Raw genomic sequence first — 21296 nt, forward strand, 5'->3', positions numbered from 1 at the left:
CGGCCAAACCCAGGAAGCCTTTAATGCTCCGTTACCTCCTTTGGCACTGCCTTCTACTTCCTGCTCGGACCACGGCGCCCACGTGGCTCTTCTCCAACCAGCATGCTGGTCTCTTGCAGCAGAGCTGGAGACGAAGCAGGCAGATGTGAGCAGCTCTCCTCCTGGGGTGGAAACAATCCCGACGCTTCTCCTTGAAAGCTTTTTTGTTCTGTAATAATAGTGTTTAGTCACAAAAACTAGAGAAACCCGTTTTAAAAATGATTTTCCAAGAGGGGAAAAATAATAGAGGCACTGATACCAAAGACTCAAGTAGAAAGAAAATGCTTTCAAAATGATGGCGCATCAGGACAGGCAACTGGCCAGAGGAACGGGCGCAATGGTTAAGGCTGTATCTTCACGTGGCCGGCCCGGATTCTCGGTGGCTTGGCAGTTTTGTGAGGATGTAATAACGATGGAGTCAGTCTCCATTTCTATGTAACCCCAACTTTCAGATTGAAAGACGAGGCTTTCTACAGTCTCAGAAACTCACAGGGGCGGTCTACCCTGTCCAGTAAGGTCACTGTGACTCCACATCAGTGGGAGGCGATGGCAGTGGGTGAGAATTCATGATGCTTGGGTCTCTGGAAGCCGACAGTGCAGCTAAGTGAGGAGCGAGTGCCTACGGGAATATGTCCGTAAGCAGACACATTGGGTGACCAGAGTGGAAAGATGTGCTCTCATACATCCGTTGGTCAAGGTGGGGCAGTATTGGAGGACAAGCAGTGGCACTGCTGTTAGATTCCCTCAGGTCAGCTCCATCGCTAAGGATCCTGTGACCAACAGAACAAAGCACTGCCTGGCCCGTGCCAGCCACACGGTCCCTGCCGTTCGAGCACACTGCTGCAGCCAGTGGCAGCCCATCTCGTTGACGGCCTTCCTCGCTTTTGATGCCACTCCACCGAGTTTGATGTCCTGCTCCGGCGACAGTCTTTCCTGATATATCACACGTCTGAAGTAGCGCGTGATACTTAAGTCTCACCATCCCTGCTTTTAAGGAACCTCTGGCTGTACTTCTTCCAAGACAACTTTGCTCTTCTGCAAGTCCATGGCATATTCAATATCCGTGCCTGAACCATGATTGAAAAGCAGCAATTCTTCCCTGGCCTTCCGTATTCAGTGCCCCGTTCCACAGGAGTGAGGTGGTTTTAAAATACCATTAGTTGGGTCAAGCCTGTTTCAGTGCATGGAGAGAAGATTGACGTCAGCATCTCATTGCACTTGGATCCAGTTGATGTCCGTGGGCCAGAAGTCAGGAGGAGCATCACTGGGAAGGTCTGCCGCAAAAGGTCCCTTTCAAGCGGCCAAAGCACACCACAGAAAATGGCAGCACTGAAAAATGCCCCCCATGCCCCACCGGTGCCTAATGGTCAAGAACGTGAACTGAAACCCAGCTGAAAGACTTAAATGCAAAAAGAATCATCCTGGAAATACTTGGTCAAACTATTTCCAATGGGTAGACTGCACAAAAGACGGAGAACCATCCCACCCAACCAGAAGGACACAGCCGAGGCCGTGATGACGGATAAGATGCCCATGCTGCTTCCCGTTACTTATGGCACCCAGGCATGGTTCCAAGTCAGAGGGGAAAGAAGAAAATCTTGAGGAAGAAGTCTACGTGCTTCCAGCTGGCCTCCAAGGCCTCAAGTCCAGGCTGGAGGAGAGGGAGCAGATGCCCACACTGGGGGGCAGTGCCAACCACTAGGTCTTAGTTCCAAGGGCTCTGCTGCTGGGAGGAGACCTGGTGGTACAGGGGTTAAGCACCGGCTGTCAACAGAAAGGTCGGCAGTTCGAGCCCCGCAGCCCCTCCGATGGGCAGATGCGGCCATCTGCTTCCAGAGAGAGGCTGTGCTGCTCTGCCTTCGCGGGGGCTCTGAGTGGGAATGGACTCAGTGGGGTTATTTTTAGCTGCCGATTTCTGGTTCTTCCCACCGAAGGGAAGGTCAGGTATGCAGTGGATGTAAGAAACCCACATTATTGTAAAGAGGAACGCACAGAAAGTTCTAGGTACTCCTTTATCAGAAGATTCGGCACTGATCAGGCCTTTAACATGTCGAAAGTCCCAGTGAGAAATGGAAAACTACAAAAAAAGCAGGCGGAAGTACCAAAAAGAAAACGATCCATTTATTCATATCGCTAAATACAATTCATTTCCCTGATTCTGGCCCGCGCTCGGCGCCCTCTGAGCCACAGGGCAGTGAGCAACGGCAGTCTCCCCGCCTGGACCCTGCTGTCTTCGCATCCCTGAACCTGCAATGCTGAGCTGGTTAAATCACCTGGGTTTAGAACCTCTTGCCACCGAAGGGAACTGAGAGTGATTTAGGAAGCAGAAGTAGGTGTGTAATAACTTAGAAAGTTAACAGTGATTTTGGCTGCCCTTGGCGAGACCTCCAGCCACTGGCCCATATGCTGATCTCAGTTCTGGAAAAAGACAGGCGAGCCTTCCAGCCACTGGGTTGGGCTCATTTGCCGTACGGTTGGTCGTGGTGCATTTCCGGCGTGTAGGTCAACAGGACGATCATAACCCAGAGGTGAAGCAAAGCCTAAAGGAAGCAGAACAGTGTCAGGGTACGACTGTAAACCAGCCCTCTCTGGGCTCCTGTGGGCAGCCCTGCACCAATCAAGGAAGGGGCGGACTCGCAGGGAATCGAGCAAGGAAGGAAGGAAGGACAAGCTGCAATGTGTACAGAATTTGCCCGAGGCCCAGCTGGGCCATGCTCTGACTGCACATGTAGACACGAGCACTGAGTGGCTAATGCAGAGGAGATGATGAGAGTCGCGTGCAGAGACACAGGAAGCTGCTGCAAATGCCTGCAGGAAGCAAGTTGGGCTTGGGCTTTGGGAGGGCTAGCCATGGGCTGCGGCTGGAGCAGGGGAACACTCTTGGCAAGAAGAACGGGGTCAGGCCTCAGAGGTGGACTTCCTGTGCAGTACCCCGTCCACCCAGACCACCTGTGGCGCGGCAGCTAAGCCCCAGGCTGCCGATCCCAGCACTGCCCACGCCGAGGGAGGGGCGGCACTCTGCTCCCAGAGGTGACAGCCCTGTCAGCATCGGGGAGGACAGCAGAGACAAGGTCCCCAGTCTCCCACAAGTCACACTGAAATGAAGGGAGAGTCCCCCACCCCACCTGAGGGAGCCCCAGTCTAGAAGGATACGAGCCCCATTTCACAGCCGACGTCTCCAGCGGCTGGGGATCAGTTCAGCCCATGTGGGCGGGGCCTGAATCCTTCCTGATGCCCCTCAGGCTTCCTCTTCCCGTCCCTCGCCCTGCCCCTACAACGGATGTGTCCCCGAAGGGTGCAACTCTGTCTCGAGTACGCTCTCTCTTCTCGGTCAGGAGGCTGCCAGGGCGAGACCTCCACTGAGAGGTCTGTGGTCTCAGCAGGCATGCAGGGCAGGGGCCGGCGCATCCCAAGTCACCTAAAAAGCCTGGCAAAAGACGCGTGCCTTGGGCTCTTTTGGAAAGTAAGTGAGAAGAATTAAAGCAACTTTACAACACAAGAGAAAAACAAAACCAGTGGTTCTGTATCGTGTCTATCTTTCGAGGGGCTTAAAACCAGGGCCCACGATGAGAGGGGGCACTAAAGTTTGAACATACTCTGGACATAACCTGCCATTCACCTGCAATTCACCGAAGTTTTCTAATTACCAAGAGTTCTATTCTTTCAGAACTGGTTGCTAGGCCTGCAGAAAGACCAGAACCTTAAAACCCCACAACTTGGCCAACAACCGCCTACGGCACGGTTGGCTTAGGGAGGATCCCTGGGGTGCAGTGGTCGAGTGGCACGGCTAACCACGAGGTCTGTAGTAGACGGAAACCACTGGCCACTTCGCGGGAGAAAGACGAGGCTCTCTCCTGTAGAGAGTTCGATTTGGAAACCAGCAGGGGCAGCTCTGCCCCGTCCTGCAGGGCTGCTATGAGACAGCATCTGGATGGCAGGGGGTTTGAGCGTGACTTACCATGTATATAATCACAAACACTCTCGCTATGGGGTATCTTCGGAGAAAAATTCCCAGGCGGATGCTGTGGGGGCCGGGGGAAGGAGGGGAGAGAAGAGTGTTACAGCAATCAAACCCTCCTGTGGCCGCATCTGAGCACCCGTCCCAAGCCCGCTCATCGCCGTGGCTGGTGTGGCCCCCTAGAAGTGTGACTTCCAGTCGAGTCCTGCTCACTCGCTTGAAACCATCACGCAGCACTTGCTTCTACGGGACTTCGCGGCGTGGCTTAGAGCCGGCTCCCGCGGTTTCTCTGAAACCTGTGCAGTTCCCCATGGGCACACGGCAGCATGGCCCTTCCTCCTAGAGCCACGTTCCTTTTCCAGCTACACACGTTACAACAGCTCATCAGGCAGGCTGCGAGCCCCCGGTGGGAGGGAACTCGCAAACAGCCAATCGGCGAGCCTTCGCCTAGCACACACATGCTTTTCAAAGGCAGGAGTACAGAAATGCAAGTACACCCGCAAAGTGCTCAGAGAGGAAGATCCACACCCGCTGCCGCCTTACCCTGGACCGGGGACCGGCGTTCAACGAGCGCCTTTACCTTTCTCCCACACCCTCTAAGACCCACGCTGCCTGAGACCAGGGCTGCAGGAGACCCAGTGAGCCGCCCTGCTTGTTTCTAACACCCTGACTCTTATCACGACGTAAACGGGTTAAGAGAGGATTATTATGCAGTGTATGAAAGTCCACTTCAACATGAACACTAGAAGGGAAGAGTTTAGTATGAAGTGTGAGGACATTTTCCTTATAAGGCGGATAAAAATATGTCTATACATATAAGGGGACTTCAGAAAGTTCCTGGAAAATTCCATTCTCCTCAAATTGCACTTTTCCAAGAACTTTTTGAAGTCCCTGAGTAGATGGCGACATGTAGAAACGCCATGTGTGTGTACTCAGTTGCTGTGAAATGCTCTGCGCTATGGGGATTTCAAGGCTGCGACCTTGAAGCCGACTGCCAGACCTGTCTTCCGAGGGGCGTGTGGGGCTGCTGGTGGGACTTGGTGTAACTGTTCGCACCACGCTCGGGGCCTTACTCCACTGTGTCATATGAAGTGCACACCACACTAGGTGACTGGTATACGTGCCCGTGTAGGAACACCTCGGACTCGCCAGGTGACCAAGGACGGGACATCACAGGAGACAGACGCTTTCTCCGTGAATCGGATGAGTGGCTTGCGACAGAATGTCCCTGAAAGCCCGAGGAGCTCTGGTGGCACAGTGGTTCTGTGCTGGGCTCTGATCCAAAGGTCAGCAGTTTGAAACCACCAGATGGGGCCCTCTCCTCCTGTCAAGAGTGACAGTCTCAGAAGCCCCGTCCTAGAGGGCAGCCGTGAGCCGACGTCAACCCGACTGTAGTGAGTTTGAGATCGGTTTGGAAATCTGTTGGAGAAGCTGGTGCCTTTTTCAAATACAGCTTTGCCTGACGGGAACGACACACCTGGAGAGGCTGTGAAGGACATTTTGCAACGTAGCCGTGTGGCCGTGAATCTTTGGGGACAACCGTGGCCACCCCCCTCACTGGAAGTTCATTTCCATCCAGTTTTATTAGACTGTGGACAGCCTGTCCCTCACGGCTGCTGGCGTCCCTTACCTGAACTGGTCAATTGAGCTGGCAGCTTTGCGGACTTTCCCGTACATCCCTGCCAGACTCGCTTCTGTGTCGCTGAAAAGAACAGGGACGTTTCGCAGACGCGCGCCTGTTAAAACATGACGGCGGCAGATTACTGGACGGATACCAGGAGCATCTTCCCACAAAATCCCAGTGGACACATGGGTTACCTCTTATGTGGAAGGGCTTCTCAGGAGAACAAGGAATGCAAGGAAGCTAGAAGCTTCCGAATCAGACTTGCCAAGACAGGGAGTTGTGTGAGGGCTGGGACCTGACAGACACCTCTGTCTGCCCACCGATGGCTCCATCATGGGGTACCCGCGGACACAGGTGTGGCCTCCCGGGCTAGCAGGCATGACGTCACACACCCTCCCTACCTGGCAACACTGCAGCTCCAGAGAGGCCTCCCACACTCCAGCTACCCCCTGGCGCCACCTCCCTGGGTTCGGCACGCCCCACACCCCTTGCCAGTCCTGCCCTGCAGCGGCCTGCTCTTCCCGCAGTAGCCTCCCTTGGCTCAGGAACAGGCCCAAAGCCTCAATGCCTGCCTCTCAAACCCACAGTGCACCTGCCGGAGCACCTGCCAAACAGATCCTGAATCCACCCAGTCCCTGCTTTGTCACATCCTCACCGGGATCCGCACGGTGACCTCTCAGCTGCCTGCCCCCAGCCCTGTGAAGCTTCTTCTTCACACAGCAGCCACAGGGTCAGGCAGCCCTTGGAGACCCTCCAGTGGCCTCGCCCTCCCCCAGAGTCATGGCCTTCAAGCAATGAGAATTCACCTCACGCCTCTCCTCCCGATTCATCCACCCCAGTGGCACGGGGCCAGGAACACTCCCGCCTCAGGGCCTTTGCACCTGCTCCTCTCCGCCAGGCCCCTTTCCTCCTACACCGTCACGGGTCACCACCTCACTGCCTCCAGGGAGGCCTTCCAGGGTGACACTATGGAAATGACAGCCCAACCCTACCCCCGGAGTCCTGCTGCACTCACCAGCCTCGGGCATAACCCTCTGCTGGGCCCACACCGCTCCCAACGCCAGGGCTCCTCTGTCTACCTCCACGTCTCCAGAGCCCAGGGTGGTAAGTACGTGGCACCTATTGGTTGCTCAACAATGATGTGTTGATTTGGGCCACGAGTATCAAAACCTGTAAACGTGTGCACCCATTTCACCAATGGGCTCCAACACGGTTACGGCCGTGAGGTCAGCTGAGGGCCAGCCGCGGTCTGAACTGCTGAGCACAGGGTTGCAGAATGGCGCCGACAAGCGCCACTGACCTAAGAGCCCAGGTAGGCAAACGAGATGCACACAAGCAGGTTCTCCTCACACCATCCAGACGCCTCCGGGGGACACCTGTCAGAGAAGTCACCCCCGCCAACCAGAGCGACAGAAGGCAGCTGAGGTAGCGCCCTGTGAAGACGAGAAGGGCAAGGCAGGTGCCCAGCTGGCTTCTCCATCTCCGTGGCAAAACCTGGCCACACTCGGAGAAGTCACGTAACAAAGCAGGAATTGCCACGTGGTCGCCCTCTAGAAGCAGATGCCAGGACTGTGCAAACCGGTCGGTGTTATAAAAACCAGACACTACAAACGTCGACAAAACAAGCACGCAGGAAAGATGTTCCCAAAGCGCACGTCCTTGTTTGTGTATTTCTACAACGATCATAGGTTCCTCGGGCTGTTCAGAGAAATTCACTCACTGCCATCAAGTCGATTCCAACTCTAAGTGACTCTACAGGACTGAGCAGAATGCCCTGTGGGTTTCCCAGATTGTGATTCTGTGTGGGAGCAGACAGCCTCGTCTTTCTCCTTCGGAGCGGCTGGGGGTTTTGAGCTGCTGACCTTGCAGTTAGTAGCTCAACACGTAAAAACTGACAAAGAAATAGGAGACTTGCTGATTATTCTTTCAACTGTATGAAGTTCTAACATTAAAAATCTGTTCTGTTGATGCATGGGTGCCAACATTCTGTCTAACAAGACACTTTAGGACTCTCTGCTTTTGCTGTTCAGTGACAGAGCAGGGGCATGCTGACTGGAATGCCGTGCTGTGGACAGATTATGTCCCTGGTGCATGTGTAGAGAGGGCTGACCTCTGGTACCTGTTGCTCTGTATGAAGCAGGGCCTGTGGAGATGCCACCAGTTAGCAGGCTGGTGTCTCATGAGAACAGACATGGGGAAGAGGTGGGGACACCACGTGAAGGCCCATCTGTGAGCTGCAGCCAAGAGAGGCCGGGGGTGTGTTCGGCAGGGCCCTTAGCGCAGCCAGCACCTGTGCCCAGACTCCAGCCTCTGCCCCAGGCGGCTACTCTGACGAGTGCAAGGTGCGTCAGGCCGCCCTGCTCTAACAACAGCCACCCTCACTGCACAAGCAGGCTGCGCTTCACTCTCCTGAAGGGCCCTCTCCACTGAGTTCTTCCTCTGGTCATCCTGGCAAGTATCCCGACCAGGCGCATGCACGACCCCACTATCCCGCTCACCCACCAAGCTAGGAGATGGTACCTAGCCCAGCTGGGTCCGTCCATGGATGAAGTTTCTTTTGAAATGAAGATGAGCTGTCTGCAGCCTTTCAAAAGCCTGCCTGAATTAGGAAGGTCGGGGACAAAGGGCAGGGAAGGGCCGGCTCCTACCGTCGCTGCTGTCCATGCCCGACATGTTAATGGACGAGCCGTTGCCGCTGCTCCCGGGGGCAGAGCTCGTCTGCTGCTCGAGGCGCTCCAGCTGGAAGAGCAGTGAGTTCTTCTCCGTGCTCAGACTCTCCAGCAGAGTCTGCTTCTGGATGAGTGTCTCCGTCAGCTGGTGCAGCCGGCTCTCCAACTCCGACTGACTGCTGTTGCTCAGAGCTTTATTGGTGAGCTGGAAGGCAGAGCGGTGACAGAAGGACTGCTTAACTGAGAGTCACACAACCCAGAACCCTCCCTGCCACGTCCTCACAGGTCAAATGTGACAGCCGCTGATTCCCGAGATGCTGCGAAGTCTTCCACGCCTACTCAAGTGTTTCCCTTGTTTGTTTTCCATTGTACCGAACTGTCATTTTCATACAGTATCATCGGTGTAAAACACCACAAAAGCAACTGCTGGAACAAGTGGGTCCAGCAAGGCTAGGCACTAGACCAATACATAAAACTAGGTGACTTTCTATATATTAGCAATGAACAAAGTGCCCTGAAGCTTAAAAACAATATTGTGGCATCAAAATAGAAATGGACAGTCTCAGTCGCTTTACAGAGACCTCATGCTCATGAGGTGGAAGTTCCAACATTGTTACAAGATCCATTTTTCAGGTAACAGGAGACAGACCCCTGCTAGCGATTCATGAACTTAATCTTGTGGGGCTCAATCAGCACTTAAAAACCTGAGGGGGAAGATGCAGGCCAGAATTTTAAGTTCTATGGACTCTAGACCTTCTGGAGTCATGGAGGGGGAAGGAACCTCTGAAATGAACGCTCTGAGGTCATCTTTAAACCCTGAACCAAAGATATGTCCTGCCGTCTTCTGAAAGTCAAACAGCCCTTTGGCGGGCGTAGCTCGTACAGAAGTCTGCCGTAGTTGGCTGGCATAAGATAGCTCACAGAGACAATGCTCTACATCCTGCTGATGGAGGCCTAAAAGTTCAAGGGCAGCCATTTAAGTTGCAGCTATGGCTGGTCACTGCCCACCCAGAGGAAAGAAAGGAGATGAAAATGGAAAGTCACAAGGAAGCAGACCTCAGTCTCTACGACCCTGAGACCGGAAGAACCAGCTGGTGCCCAGCTACCATCAGCAAGTGCTCTGGAGGGAAGGGAGTAAAACGTGGAATGAAGCGCAGAAGCAGACATGAGCCGAGGCTAAGGAGCTGGACACTGGACAGGGCTGGTAAGCTCCAGAGACCATGGCCCTTCATCGCTCTGCAGGTCTGGAACGGAACTCACTCCTTGGCTCAATTTTCAGCCAAACAAGAGACGGGTCTACCCAGGGACCACTAGGGAGGGACGCCCACCGCAAAACAATCAGCCCTGTAAGAGCAGGAGTCTTCACTCAAAGGCAGAGTTCAAAAGGGTTGGGAAATGTGGGGGGACGGAAGCAGGAAACACAGGACAGGAGCGGGGAACGTGACGGTGCCGTGAGGGGACTGCAAGAGAGGAGCTGGAAAGAAAAGACACAAGAACCGTTCTGCTGTCCCCCTGGGGGTGACGCAGTGTGATGGGGTTTACTTCTCAGTGAGTCAGGGCGAGGAGGCTGAGGTGGCACAATTCTCAGCATGCCTTCCGTCTTCATAGTTCCCAACGGGTCTTGGTGACCCTAGGAGAGAGCCCTCGGTCATGACTGGGAAGATCCATTGGATTTTTCCAGGAAAAACAAGCGTGGTGAGTGAAAGTGCAGCCAGCAGAAGCTCTACCAACATCCTGGGCTGCGCGCGCCTCCTCGGGAGCTGGTGGACGGCCGGCCGCGAGCGGAGCAGACGCAGACTCGGGGCCTAGGCGCGCACCCAGCAGGTCAGAGGTAAGGTGCCTGGGGCTCAGGGCACGTGGGCAGAAAGAAGGGCTCATGCTCCACGCTTGCACAGACGCAGCTTTCCCGGGACAACGTCCCAAGCGGTGCGCGCGGATTCTTACCTGGTTCCGCAGTTTTTGGATTTCCTCTTCTCGATCTTTAATTCTGCTTTGCAATGTGTTCTTGGTCCGATACAGGTCTTCTTCCATGTAATGGGCTTCCTACAGAGCAGGAACAGACAACGCCGAGTCAGCATTCCCTGTTCTGGCCCCGGAACCTACCACAGGTCCGAGCAGGCTCTCAGCCCATCTTTGCTAAGCAGAAATGAATGAATGATTGAATGGACTTGATTGAATGGGTCTACTAAAAAGTTTACACTTCAGCATGAGGATTAAAATGGATCAAAAAAATAAATCACACGCCCTGTAAGTCAATTAGGCAAAGCATGGTAAAATACAGTAAGGTGGAAGGGTAGAGAACAACAGAAGAAAACAGGTTGATCTAAAAACAATAACCAGTCAGAACCAGTTACAAGATGTCATGGAAAAAAGAGCCCAGTGTATGTTGGCAACAAAAGGGCAAACACTTAGCAATGAATATGCAAAAGCTATCAAACAAACGTCTGAAAAGAGTTGTACAGCATATACCGAAAGACGTCCAACAAGTCAAGTCACACCACGTCCTTGGGTAGGAAGACAGCATCATAAAGATAAACTCTCCTCAAGTTCACTGGTAAATCTGGTGTGACACCACGCAAAGTAACGCTTTTTTTTAAACTACCGAAGGCAATTGTAGAGATAGAAAAACAACAACACACAGAACAGACCAGAACAACCAGGGGACATCTCAGAAAGGGAGCAGTCACACAGGACATTAAAGGTAGTGTAAAATCTCAGAAACGGAAATGTGGCCCTATGAGGTGAACAGGTGTCCAACTGTGAGCTATGAATCGGGCTGCCTGCTAACTGCCAGCGGCAGCAGTTTGAACCCACTCGCTCCCTGGAAGAAAGGTGAGGCTGTCCCACAGGGTTGCCACGAGTCAGAAATCAGGGTTTAGGGAATACACTGATCAACCGACCAACAGAAGCAAACAGAAGTCCGGAGAGCGATCGAGAGACCTTAAGAATTTGGGGCCATGATAAAGATGGCAGCAGAAACAAACAAAGGAGAATCTTCCCAAAATAGTACAGAGAGACAATGTGGAGAGATAAACCGGAACCACACTCCACCCACACCCAGTACACTCTAATAGATTAAAGGCTTACATATGCAAAAATAAAACAATCTATGCAAAAGCCTTGATAAGAACAGCAGAAGCCAATCTGACTCAGAAAAATCACACTTCTGCCTACTGAGAAAACCCAACAGAGCCCCAACTAACGCTGAGCAAATGAAACGACAAACGTCAAAATCAGGAAAAAATGAGATTTGCAATTCATATCAGAGACAGAAAGCTAGTCTCCCTCATTCGAGGGACTGCAAAGAGTTTGTGGAAAACACAGAATTAAAAAAGGACAATGAGTTTTTTCTACAAACTTTTGAAGCCCCTCATATATAAGAAGATCCAGTAAACCGATAAAAGAATGACCTCACAACTTTAAAAACTGGGAGAATGTTATAAACGGCGATCAAGGAAGGAAGCGCACATGGCTGTACAGGTGAAAAGCTGCCCGGGGAAAGCGCCCTTCATTTCAACTGCCCTGAGGTACCGCTTTTCCACAGAGCAGATCGGAAAAGTGCAGAATGCTGTTACTAGCTCTCCCCCGACCCCTCCAGCACTCGGCACTGTCAAACCAGGTCTGGGTCTGCGAGCACCGGACAGAGCAACGAGCCCACTCCAGGAAAGGTGATGAGGCCGGGGAGGGAGACTGAGGGATTGAAGTTACCCAAGCACCTTCCTTTGAAAGCCTGGCGCTGAACTACGTGAACACAGGGCGTCCAGGGAACTGCTCAGAGAAGTCACAGTGACCCGGAATCAAATCACTGCAGACAACGCCGGTCATTTCACAGATGAGGAAATGAGATGAGGCAATCAAGAAGGAGAGAAGACGAGAAAGGTACTGGAGGCAGGAGAATCACAGTTTAAAAGAACATTTAATAGCCGCTTATGTGTCTGACTCCTTTAAGGTCTTGGTGAGCACGATGTTTAAGACTAAAATTACGTAAGTTAATGAGAAACATTAAACCTGAGACCACACCCACTGTCCCCAAGTTGACTCTGGCTCAGACCCCTGACAGGACAGAGCAGAAATGCCCCATCGGGGGTGAGACTGCCAATCAGATGGCCACATTTTCTCCCTCACCGCAGCTGGTGGGTTTCATCACGACCTTGTAGGTTGGCAGTCCAACGCTGAACCCTCCGTACCACCAGGGCTCTTTAAGAAATACTAGGAATGACTTAATCCGAAGAGCAAGCACTTGATGGCTACTGCATTTGAAGGCTGGGGCTACAGAAGGACACTGGAAGGACAGGCTGGTCTGTGTTGGAAGAACTGAGGCCACAGGGCTCCTTAGAGGCAGGATTACAAGGCTGTGTCTCACACACTCTGGGCACAGCGTCAGGACATCGTGTTTGGTCAAGAGGAGGGAGGGCGAGAGAGGCCGGACACCGTGGCGGCAGCAGTAGGCGCAGGCAGAGGAACCGGGGTGAGGGCGGCACCGGAGCGGGCGCTGTGTCCTTCTGTGGGTGCGGGGTCGCGATGGGTTGGAGCTGACTCCAGGTGCCTGACTGCAGCAGCAACAGTACGTGATGACCAGGGGGCGAAGCAAGCCCCCTACAGCTACAGTGCAACTGCCTCCCTTTACGAAGCCCTTCTGTTTTTAAAACAAGGGCAAGAGTACAATCGTCTGCTACAGGACAAAGAACGTTCACTTGTTAACCCTCAAGGACATTGAATTTTTGCTTTAATACACGAGACATGCTTGAATAAATGAACATCCAATCTTATAACAGAATTATCTAAAAGGGACTCGGATATGCCTGGAGCTCGGAGCTCTTCTCCTACCCCTGGGATGCAGATGAAGTCTTATCTAATGACAAACCCCACAGACATATCTCTGAAAGCCAGATCGTTCTGAAGCAATAAGCCCCACTTTAAAAAGTAATAATCTTCAAAGCACAGAAATACACAAAGTTGAAAGTATTATGACTGTCATACTAAGAATAATAAGAAAGTTTTTCTGAAAAATGAGGAGAATCATGCTGAATTTATTGGGATGATAGAGTAAGATCATGTATAGAAGTTGCTCAAGCAATGTCTTTAGTCAATGAACTACTGACGTCGTTCATGAGAGAATCTTGTTCTGAAAATGTGGCTGTAAGCATGCTTACCTGGGTTATGAAACTGACAACATGGGGGGTCAGACACTGCTCACTGATACTCAGATGGGGTCTTCCAGGTGACTGGGAAAGAGCCGCGGAAGCACTTGGCTCACGCGGAAAGAATGGTCCTGTGGCCTTTGTGTTCCCTGGCACGGTACTAAAGTTCCTAGAAAGGGCACGTGTCATAATAATGCTTTAACGTGTCAAGACGACAACAACAGGACTCCCGGGTGCAGGCTGCCCTGCAATCAGCCGTGTGATGGGGAGCTAGGTGGCACCATGATTTTGTGTGCCCACTTTCCAACTGGTAAAAAACAACAGGAGGGTAGGGCAGACGAAGTATCCTGTCAGGTCCCATCTACTTTTAACACTCAAGCCCAGGAGCCAAGAAGGTTAACAAGCTGCTTTTGGGGTGGTCACCCCAAGAGCCCTGGGGCCACTCGGTTAGAGCTCAGCTGCTACCTTTGAAGGTCAGAGGTTTGAACCCACCAGCAGCTCCAAGGGAGACTGTGGGCTGGGAAGCCCTGTGGGAGAATTATACTGTGCCCTAGGGTGGCGGGCAAGGCTTGGCAATCGACGAGATAGTAACAGGCCTGGTTTTCCTCCGCAGACCACTAGATGGCAGTCCACCCACGAGACCATGGACCTCAATCCTCACCTGCTTCTGTCGGTCCAGTTCCGCCTCCAGTTCTTGTTTCGCCGCTTTCTGCTGTGCAATTTGGTCTTGCAGGTCTTGTAACTGCTCCCTGGCCGATTCTGCTTCGTTAACCTGCTGAGCTTCCATCTCCTGAGAAGAAGGCCATTATGAGGCGGCAGGACCCAACAGCTCAGAGCAGCAGCTACTGGACAGCCAGTGCCGCCACGAACCAGCCTGTGGCAGTGCTGACGCTGGCACCCACTGCAGGGCCAGGGAGAGGACAGACGTGACGCCATCCACTGGGCTCAATGAGCAGTGGGGCCAGACCGATCTCGGGAGCTTTCTGCCAGAGACGAGCCAGGCCCTGACCCTGGCAGTGGGTCCCGAGGAAGTGGTGCCCAGTGAAAGCCTCTCCTCCCACTTGGTCTGAGGACGGACACTGCTGTTCATGGTGACTCAAGTTCACATCTCCCCGTAACTCTCCCTCCTCCACTTCGGGGCCACTACTCTCACCTCTTAAACGCAAAGAACACCTTCAGGATTTCCTGTAAAATCCTCAAGCAGGGGTGAAGAGCGTCTAGGTTTTCTGCCCGCTTGACGCATGGCTGAGAGCAGGTCCCCGGCACTGCCGGCTGAACAAACCAACCCAGTGGCTTGGCTATGCTGTTCCGTCAACTCTCCAGCCACTCCCAGGCCAGAACTGTGCCACGTGGGGTTCACCTCTACCTGTGACTACGCGTCCACAGGGCCTCAGCACGCCTCCACCCTAGGTCAGGCCAGTCCTGTGAAGGGAGCGTGAGGCTGCATACCTGCACCTCCAAGCGCAGCTGCTGCAGCTGGCCCAGCAGCGACTGGATCTCCCCCCGCTGCAGCTCCTTCTCGTGCCGCAGCTCCTCGAGCTCCACGCTGTGGGCAGCACCGCCGTCCAGGCCTTCCAGCCCAGAGCCTTCCTTCAAGCTGCTGATCAGTTTCTCCTTGGACTGGGGCCGAGGGCGCGAGGGAGAAAGGGGACAGGCGAGATCAGCCCACACACTACATGGCGCAGAAAGGACAGAACTATGCAAACATTCCCATGGGACCTCCTGCAGCAACCTGGAAAGAAAACGCCGAGCTCTGAGACCCCACGAGGCTAAAAGTGCTGTGGAGCCTGGCTACGCAGGGTCCTGGGCTGCTAGCCCTGCCCTCAGGGACCCGGCAGAGTAGAGCACCTGTCAGACAACTTTGTTCACGCTTTCCTCTATGTTTACAATCACGTGCCACACTCCGGAGCGCTGTGCTGACCTCTGCCTCACAACCTGGAGTGACATGTGAGTGCCCGGTAGGAGACGGTGAACACGGGACAGAGAGGGCCGTGGTCTGGGGACTGGCAGCGCTCTCAGCAGAGACAGCTCCCCAGGCGAGGTGGCGCATGCTGGCAGGGCTTGGAGAGCCTGAGGTCGGGGGTGGGGGGTGCAGGTCTGTGACATTCATGTAACTGGCAACTAAAACAAGTCGCTTTGAACAAGCAGCCAGGGGAGAGAGGATGGGCCGCGTTTCAGGAGGTTCATCTGTGGTGTAAAGCCCACCGTGGCTGTGCAACCTGGTGGCTTTGATGCCAAGGGCTCCAAAAACTAGCGTAATAATGAAGAAGAAGCACGTCTATTCCACACGTCTCTTCCTCCCACTCTACAATCACCAGAGAAGCCAGCCGAGTGTTGGAGAGAGTCTGGTGGAGCCTGCAAGAGGATGACCCTTCGTGCCCTCAGGCCTGGACCGGACCTCACCCCACGGCTCCATGACCAGCCAGCAGCCAGGTCCCTGGGGAAAGTGCTACTGTAGGGAGACTCGCACACCTCACAGTGCTCAGCCATGTGAGATTACATGGGCAGTCTCTGCTCAAGGTCAAAGTTCAGGAGGTCAGAAGAGAAGGGGGAGTGGAAACAGGAAACAGGGAGGAAGTGGGATATGTGACGATATATTGAGGGGATGAGATGAAACAAAATGTATATGAATTACTGAATATACAACAGATTATCTGATCTGTGAACCATCACCCAACTGCCAATAAAAAGTAAAAAAAAGGATATGTAACAAAACCTACGTAGCCCACAAAGTCTAAAATATTTACTATCTGGTCCTTCACAAGACAAGTTTTCCAATGCCAGTTATGTTGGATGAGTTGGGAGGGGACCTTCCAGTGGCTGAGGCTCAGTCTCAGTTCAGTCCTGGGCAGACAACACCCCCCACCCCGCCCACCCCCTTGCCTGGCTTCCCTGGACACTCCCAGCCTCTCCTGCTGCAATTCAGGCCAATCTGACTTTCCTGAAAGCTGGGGGAGGGGCAGGGCGATGGTGAGTTGAGCTGCTATTATTAAATGCTTGTTTCCTGCAACGTGAGCAGTTCAAAACCCTCAGCCAATCCTCGGGAGAAAGCTGAGGCTTTATAGGCTCTTGCGCAGGATGCATTGGAAAGTGGACGATTGCAGATACAGTCAGGTTAAAATACAACACCTTATCATTTCCTCCCTTTTGATCCATTTAAAATTTCTCCTCCTTCTTAATATTTTCTGCTTTCTTTTTGATTGAGGTTTTAAACGGTTTTAATGTTTTTCTGTATATAAAATCCAGAATCCAGAATAGGTGAATCTCTAGAGACAGTGACTGGGTGAGCGGTTGCTTGGGTGTATGGGGGGAGGGGGCTGAATGGGAAATGGGGACCTGCTAACAATGAGTTCAAGAACGAACAAATGTTCTAAATCGACTGTGGTGCTGATTACATAACTCTCTTTTACGTGACTGAGCTACTGAATTGTATGATGTGAATTATATGCCACCAAAACTGTTTTAAAAAGGTGGGGAAGCAGGGAGGGGGGGGGAATGAGGAGCTGATGCCAGGGGCTTGGGTGGAGAGCAAATGTTTTGAGAATGATGAGGGCAACGAATGTACAAATGTGCTTGACACAATTGATGTATGGATTGTGATAAGAGTTGTATGAGCTCCCAACAAAATGATTAAGAAAAAAACTATTTAAAAGAGTTACCGTCTCAGGAACTCACAGGGGCAGTTCTACCGTGCCCTGCAGTCAGAACTGACTCGATGGCAGTCGGGTGGCTTGGTGTGTCCGAGACCTAGGTACCATGTGCTCTTTGGTCAAGCTGACGGAGATGACAGTCGGAAGAGGGAGGAGGGAGGCATGGATTTCCGGAGTAGGAGAAGAGACCAGATTATCACTCAGGGGGAACAACTATCCTAGGGAGCAAACCGACATGCCGGCACGTACCTCTGCTATGGGCCAAGGACAGAAGAGCTCTGACTACAGTCTTTTTAAAGTCACCGTAAATCTGCCCAAGGGGCACAAAGCTGGGCAAGGTGAGGCCTCGACCAGATGCAGGCTCCATGAAGAGCAGCCAGGATGGCCACTCGGACAGCATGGCAGCACGTGGGACTACTGCCACCATGATGGTGACAACAGGCTGGGGCTTGGACTACGGAGTCGCAGAATACAAGACACTCTGTCCTCTGTACAAAAGGTCTGCATAGAGGGGGGCACCTGAAACAAGCTAGCCCAGCCGAGCACACAAACCTACCACCCCCAGCGTCTGCCTGGCATCCCAGTGAGCCAGCACAGCACAGCCAACCCGAGATGACCTGCCCCCACCTCACCTGGAGGATCCGCGTGGCCTTCTGCTTGTAGTCAGCCAGCTCCTGCTTGGAGGCCTCCAGGCTGGACTTGTGAGTCTTCACTTGCTGCTGGAGCTCCTCGACCCTCTTCTTCTCGTCCGAGTACTTCCGTTCTGCCAGAGTGACAGCTTCGGCCAGACTCTGACGCTCCGCCTCCAGCTTACTCAGGCGCGCAGCAAACTCACTCTGGGGAACACGGTCATTTACGTCAGACTTCCCTGCCACCTTGCTGTGGGAGACACATGACACCTGCCCATGCCCATAGCCTCATAGATGGGACTTAGCAGCTCAGCCCAAGAATGGACACTGGGCATTGGTTAGGCACCGAGGGGCAGGGACAGAAGAGATGGCTCCCACCCATGGCGATCAACTACAGTTTGTTAAAGATTCAGCCCCAACCACCTCCTCCCCCGAGAAAATGGTGTCACGGTTCTCAAGACAGGCTGGGGCATCTGTTTTGTTTGGTTTTTTAAATAAGAAATTTCCAGGTGATTCTGGCGACGTGAGTACTAGGTCTGGCCTGCTGGTCTCTGACCTATAGGAACCCCAAAGGCGCTTGAGAGAAAAGCGCTGTTTTAACTTTAGAAGCCTTTCATCCTCAGTCTATCACTTACACCCAGAAATACAAACCAACACAGCGGTTCTGAGGACTCTTTTTCCCCTTTACGCTTAGATGTTCTCCTCACCAAACCAAAAACAGTTGAAACAAAAGGTGTAAAAATGGTCCTCAACCATTGTAAAATGCTGAAAACAAAGCATCAAAGCATGCCAAAATATATAAATGAAATAAAGCCAGCCCCAGACAAGGGGGATCTGGGCTGTCCATCTGCAGAAAGCAGCCAGAGCTCTCCAGGAGAGGTCCAGTGCAGAAGTCCCTGAGCCCCTGGCTCCAGGAGGTGCATACTGATCTCAGGACTCCAGACAATAGCTACGCCCAACCTTCTCTGGAAATAATCAAATCAGGACAAACTGGGCTCAGAAAAAGCTGTAAGTGAAAATAATAAGCAAGATGCCCAAATCAGCATTTAGGTAGATAAAATGGAAAGAAAAAAAGATGACTATTAACTACTCACCTCTGATGAATATGAACTATTTTAACTGTCCCTCAAAACCTACAATGAATTCCACTGAGCAAGGACCAAGCTTCGATCTCCAGCATCCGGTTGATGCCACAAACACAAATGAAGTACTGGGAGCCCTGGGGTGGGGGCGGGGGGGGTGTGCCATCAGTCCGCACGCTCTGCCATACTCACCTGCATCTGCTTGTAGCTCTCTTGCTCTCTCTTCAGCATGGTGTCTGCTTCATGCAGTCTCTCTTGGAGAGTTTGCAGAGCCTGATTCTGGAGGCTGCTCCCTTCAGTGTGGTCCTGCATGATCCTAAAAGGAAACACACATCTCAAGCCTTGCCACTCCTCCAGGTGCAAGTAGTGTTGGAGAGTGATTCTCAGAATGCGGACGTGTTAGCACAAAAGAGACAGTTTGACCACACTATGCGCGCAGCATCGCTTTCCTCTTTGAAGGGATGGAACCGTATTCTAAAGAGTCCAGGAGGCACAGCGAGAGGTCCTTTATTCAAAACCCACCAGCTGGTCTGGGAATAAAGGTGCAAGATGCTTCCCCAAAGCCTGTGGCTATAAACCGCCAGGGGCAATCCCTGCTCTGCCCTGCAGGGTCACTGAACTGGACCGACCCACTGGCAATACAGGTTTTTTTTTAGGGTATATGTTTTTTACATTTTATTAGGGGTTCATACAACTCTTTTCACAATCCACACATATACATACATCAATTGTATAAAGCACATCCATACATTCTTTGCCCTAATCATTTTCAAAGCATTTGCTCTCCACTTAAGCCCTTTGCATCAGGTCTTTTTTTTCCCCCTCCCTCCCTGCTACCCCCTCCCTCATGAGCCCTTGATAATTTGTAGATTGTTATTTTGTCATATCTTGCCCTATCCAGAGTCTCCCTTCCCCGCCTTCACTGCCGTCCCTCTCCCAGGGAGGAGGTCACATGTGGATCCTTGTAATCAGTTCCCCCTTTCCAACCCACTCACCCTCCACTCTCCCAGCATTGCCCCTCACACCCCTGGTCCTGAAGGTATCGTCCACCCTGGATTCCCTGTGCCTCCAGCTCCAATATGCACCAGTGTACAACCTCTGCTCTATCCAGTCCTGCAAGGTGGAATTCGGATCATGGTAGTTGGGGGGAGGAAGCATCCAGGATCTGAGGGAAAGCTGTGTTCTTCATCAGTACTACCTCGCACCCTGACTGACCCATCTCCTCTCCTGAACCCCTCTATGAGGGGATCTCCAGTGGCCGACAAATGGGTCTTGGGTCTCCACTCTGCACTTCTCCCTTCATTCACTATGGTATATATATATATTCTTTTTTTTTTTTTTGCATGATGCCTTATACCTGGTCCCTTTGGCACCTCGTGATCACACAGGCTGGTGTGTTTCTTCCATGTGGGCTTTATTGCTTCTGAGCTAGATGGCCGCTTGTTCACCTTCAAGCCTTTAAGACCCCAGACACTATCTCTTTCGATAGCCAGGCACCATCAGCTTTCTTCACCACATTTGCTTATGCACCCGTTTGTCTTCAGCGATTGGGCAATACAGGTTTTTCATCTGTATTTTTAGCCATCAAACTGTACACACACATCACGCTTCTTTAGATACTGAAAGACTAATGACACCTACTATTTAAATACCACTTTTAAATTCAGAAGGATTTGCTTCCAATGCATGTCAAAGTTCAAATAATTTGAACACTTTACTGAAAATACACATGCAGCAAAACATACAGCAACTCAACCATTTCGAAATGTACCATGCAGGGATCGTGGCTGCATTCTTCAAGATGAATGACCATCTTCATCCAGCCTTTTCCAAACCGTTTCTCCTGTGGTCACATACACACAACGTTCCCTAACGCTTCCTTCAACCTGCTCTAGCTGATGCTGTCTGTCTGCTCCGCTCTACGAGGGGGCTTCAGAAAGTTCATTCATCTTTCCACCAACTTTGAAGCCTCCATCTATACAGTAGCCTGAATCATTTTTAACTGGACAAACATCTGACACGGCCTAAGGCACAACATGGAAATTTCCGAGAGCTGAATTTTCTTAAGGCAGAATGCCGACTAGGTGCACCCTTACTGGTGCTGGAAAGAGACCACTGCCCGAGCTCCTTCCCCATTACTAACGGAGTAGCTACCGTGATTTTTCGCTCTGCAGGGCTTCCAGCACCTCCGTGCGGGCACTCAGTAGCTGGTCAGCTTCTTGTAAGCGCACTTTCAGCACAGCCAGCTGGGAGTCCTTGGCGGCCACCGCTTCCGTCAAATCGTCAACTTGGGCCCGAAGCTCCCGAGTTACTCGATCGCTTTTTGAATGGTCAGCATTCCACTTCTCAACTCTTGTTCTCGCTTTGTTTAATTCTGTAAAACAATGAAGTGTCACGCCACAAGCAACAAACACCTCTTTCCCAGAGCATGGGCAGATTCTCCCGAGTCCCTTTAAAATGTTACTTATTGACAAAGCTGAAAGAAAAAACAAAACAACCCAACT

General features: G+C 52.2%; 1 protein-coding gene across 1 annotated transcript in view; it reads right to left on the minus strand.

Moving 5' to 3' along the window:
* Positions 1 to 2138: 2138 nt before the first annotated feature.
* The window catches only part of GOLGA5 (golgin A5), a 28805-nt gene continuing 9647 nt past the window's right edge, over positions 2139 to 21296 (minus strand). Inside the window, exons 4-13 of the mRNA XM_075532437.1 lie at positions 20947 to 21166; positions 18985 to 19108; positions 17714 to 17917; positions 14881 to 15051; positions 14093 to 14221; positions 10235 to 10333; positions 8270 to 8495; positions 5628 to 5733; positions 3998 to 4061; positions 2139 to 2579 (exon numbers count right to left, since the gene is read on the minus strand). Of these exons, the coding sequence (XP_075388552.1) occupies positions 2499 to 2579; positions 3998 to 4061; positions 5628 to 5733; positions 8270 to 8495; positions 10235 to 10333; positions 14093 to 14221; positions 14881 to 15051; positions 17714 to 17917; positions 18985 to 19108; positions 20947 to 21166 (1424 nt within the window). The 3' untranslated portion in view covers positions 2139 to 2498. The remainder of the gene's footprint in view (positions 2580 to 3997; positions 4062 to 5627; positions 5734 to 8269; positions 8496 to 10234; positions 10334 to 14092; positions 14222 to 14880; positions 15052 to 17713; positions 17918 to 18984; positions 19109 to 20946; positions 21167 to 21296) is intronic.

Source organism: Tenrec ecaudatus, chromosome 14 (assembly GCF_050624435.1).
Source record: "Tenrec ecaudatus isolate mTenEca1 chromosome 14, mTenEca1.hap1, whole genome shotgun sequence".
Classification (NCBI taxonomy): Eukaryota; Metazoa; Chordata; class Mammalia; order Afrosoricida; family Tenrecidae; genus Tenrec; species Tenrec ecaudatus.